The 2,296-nt window shown below is 51.9% G+C and overlaps 1 protein-coding gene across 1 annotated transcript; it reads right to left on the bottom strand.

The window, feature by feature from the left end:
- Positions 1-228: 228 nt before the first annotated feature.
- On the bottom strand, positions 229-1,674 carry LOC121858904 (extensin-like). The gene is made up of 2 exons (XM_042355558.1): positions 1,372-1,674; positions 229-1,257 (listed from the first exon to the last, which is right to left on the bottom strand). The coding sequence occupies exons 1-2, from the start codon at positions 1,672-1,674 to the stop codon at positions 229-231; spliced, it is 1,332 nt and encodes a 443-aa protein (XP_042211492.1).
- Positions 1,675-2,296: the final 622 nt, after the last annotated feature.

Here is a 2,296-nt window from a genome sequence, read left to right as displayed (position 1 = left end):
ATAATAATAGTAATGCTAAAGGTACTACTACTACTACTACTACTACTACTACTACTACTACTACTACTACTACTACTACTACTACTACTACTACTACTACTAATAATAATAATAATAATAATAATAATAATAATAATAATAGTAAATTTTAATGGTCAGATTATCAACTGATAATCCTTTTATTTGGTTGATCGACGTTCTTTTTTTCTTTTACTTTTTTTCTTTTTCTTAGAAGACGATTTTGATGTCCTTTTTGACTGTTTTGGATGGAGGGTTCTGGCTGGGAGGGTTCTGGCTGGGAGGGTTCTGGCTGGGAGGGTTCTGGCTGGGAGGGTTCTGGCTGGGAGGGTTCTGGCTGGGTGAGTTCTGGATGGAGGGTTCTGGCTGGGTGAGTTCTGGCTGGGAGGGTTCTGGCTGGGTGAGTTCTGGCTGGGAGGGTTCTGGCTGGGAGGGTTCTGGCTGGGAGGGTTCTGGCTGGGTGAGTTCTGGCCGAGGGTTCTGGCTGAGGGTTCTGGCTGGGACTGGCTGGGAGGGTTCTGGCTGAGGGTTCTGGCTGGGAGAGTTCTGGCTGGGGGGTTCTGGCTGGGAGGGTCTTGTCGGAGGGTTCTGGCTGAGAGTTCTGGCTGAGGGTTCTGGCTGGGAGGGTTCTGGCCCGGTGAGTTCTGGCTGGGAGGGTTCTGGCTGAGGGTTCTGGCTGGGAGGGTTCTGGCTGGGTGAGTCTGGCCGAGTGAGTTCTGGCTGGGTGAGTTCTGGCCGGGAGGGTTCTGGCTGGGAGGGTTCTGGCTGGGAGTGGTCTTGGCAAGGAGTTCTGGCTGGGAGGGTTTGGCTGGGTGAGTTCGCTGGGAGGGGTTCTGGCTGGGTGAGTTCTGGGATGGAGGGTTCTGGCTGGGAGGGTTCTGGACTGGGAGGGTTCTGGCTGGAGGGTTCTGGCTGGAGAGTTCTGGCTGGGTGAGTTCTGGCTGGGAGGGTTCTGGCTGGGAGGTTCTGGCTGGGAGGGTTCTGGCTGGGAGAGGTTCTGGCTGGGAGTTCTGGCTGGGTGAGTTCTGGCTGGGAGGGTTCTGGATGGGAGGGTTCTGCTGGGAGGGTTCTGGCTGGGAGGGTTCTGGCTGGGTGGGTTCTGGCTGGACCTGGGAGAGTTCTGGATGGGTGAGTTCTGATGGAGGGTTCTGGCTGGGAGGGTTCTGGCTGGGAGGGTTCTGACTGGGAGGGTTTAGCTGGGAGGGTTCTGGCTGGGTGGGTTCTGGCTGAGGGTTCTGACTGGGAAAATTTTCACTTGGATAATATGGGTTCAAGAATGTCTATTAAGCTCTGGAGGCTGGGGCGGCAGGTGGGGTCCTTGTTTTGGGCTGAGCGCACCCACTGGACGATTACTTCAGGGTACGACCCCAATCGACGAATTGTTGAAATAGTAACTTGGCTGTAGACGTCGCTGGTGGTGGTGGTATTTTCCCCGTTCAGAACCTCCGGTGCCATCCATACTATCTGCGGCTGGATATCAGTGGCTACTGGTCTTCTGTATACTGGATGATTGACGAGCGTAGCCATCCCCAAGTCGATGAGGGTCACGTGGAGCCCGTCGTCCCCGTTGTGAAGGCAGACATTGTTGTATTTTATATCATTGTGTGCGATGCCTCGAGTAAGGAGTCTCTGTACGACTTTACAGACTGCCAGCATGGTTTGGGTCATCTCCTCATCGGTGATCTCATGCACATTAGCGTAATCACACAGAGCCAATCCACTGTACTCTGTAAACAAGTACGTGTCTGTTTTCCGGAGCGAGGGATTAGCTTGTCGTTGTGGTGGACAGGTTGGCAGGTGGTGGTGGACAGGGTGGCAGGGGGTGGTTGGCAGGTGGTGGTGGACAGGTTGGCAGGTGGTGGTTGTGGTGGACAGATTGGCAGGTGGTGTTTGTGGTGGAAAGATTGGCAGGTGGTGGTGGTGGACAGGTTGACTTTAACACTGTCACTAACTCTTAACACTGTCACTAACTCTTAACACTGTCACTAACTCTTAACACTGTCACTAACTCTATAACACTGTCACTAACTCTTAACAGTGTCACTAACTCTTAACACTGTCACTAACTCTTAACACTGTCACTAACTCTTAACACTGTCACTAACTCTAACACTGTCACTAACTCTAACACTGTCACTAACTCTACCGTCACTAACTCTAACACTGTCACTAGCTCTTAACGCTGTCACTAACTCTTACCGTCACTAACTCTTAACACTGTCACTAACTCTTAACACTGTCACCAACTTCAGCACTGTCACTAACTCTTAGCACTGTC

Source organism: Homarus americanus, unplaced genomic scaffold (genome assembly GCF_018991925.1).
Source record: "Homarus americanus isolate GMGI-L3 unplaced genomic scaffold, GMGI_Hamer_2.0 scaffold39070, whole genome shotgun sequence".
In the NCBI taxonomy this organism is placed as follows: Eukaryota; Metazoa; Arthropoda; class Malacostraca; order Decapoda; family Nephropidae; genus Homarus; species Homarus americanus.
The sequence above is the reverse complement of the archived record's forward strand: the minus strand, read 5'-3'. Positions and strand labels throughout refer to the sequence as shown.

Coding starts and splice junctions, on each gene's coding strand:
- LOC121858904 (XM_042355558.1), bottom strand. CDS start 1,674: ATGCTGGCAGTCTGTAAAGTCGTACAGAGACTCCTTACTCGAGGCATC. Junction 1,258..1,371: donor GATTGGGGTCGTACCCTGAA/GTAATCGTCCAG, acceptor AAATTTTCCCAG/TCAGAACCCTCAGCCAGAAC.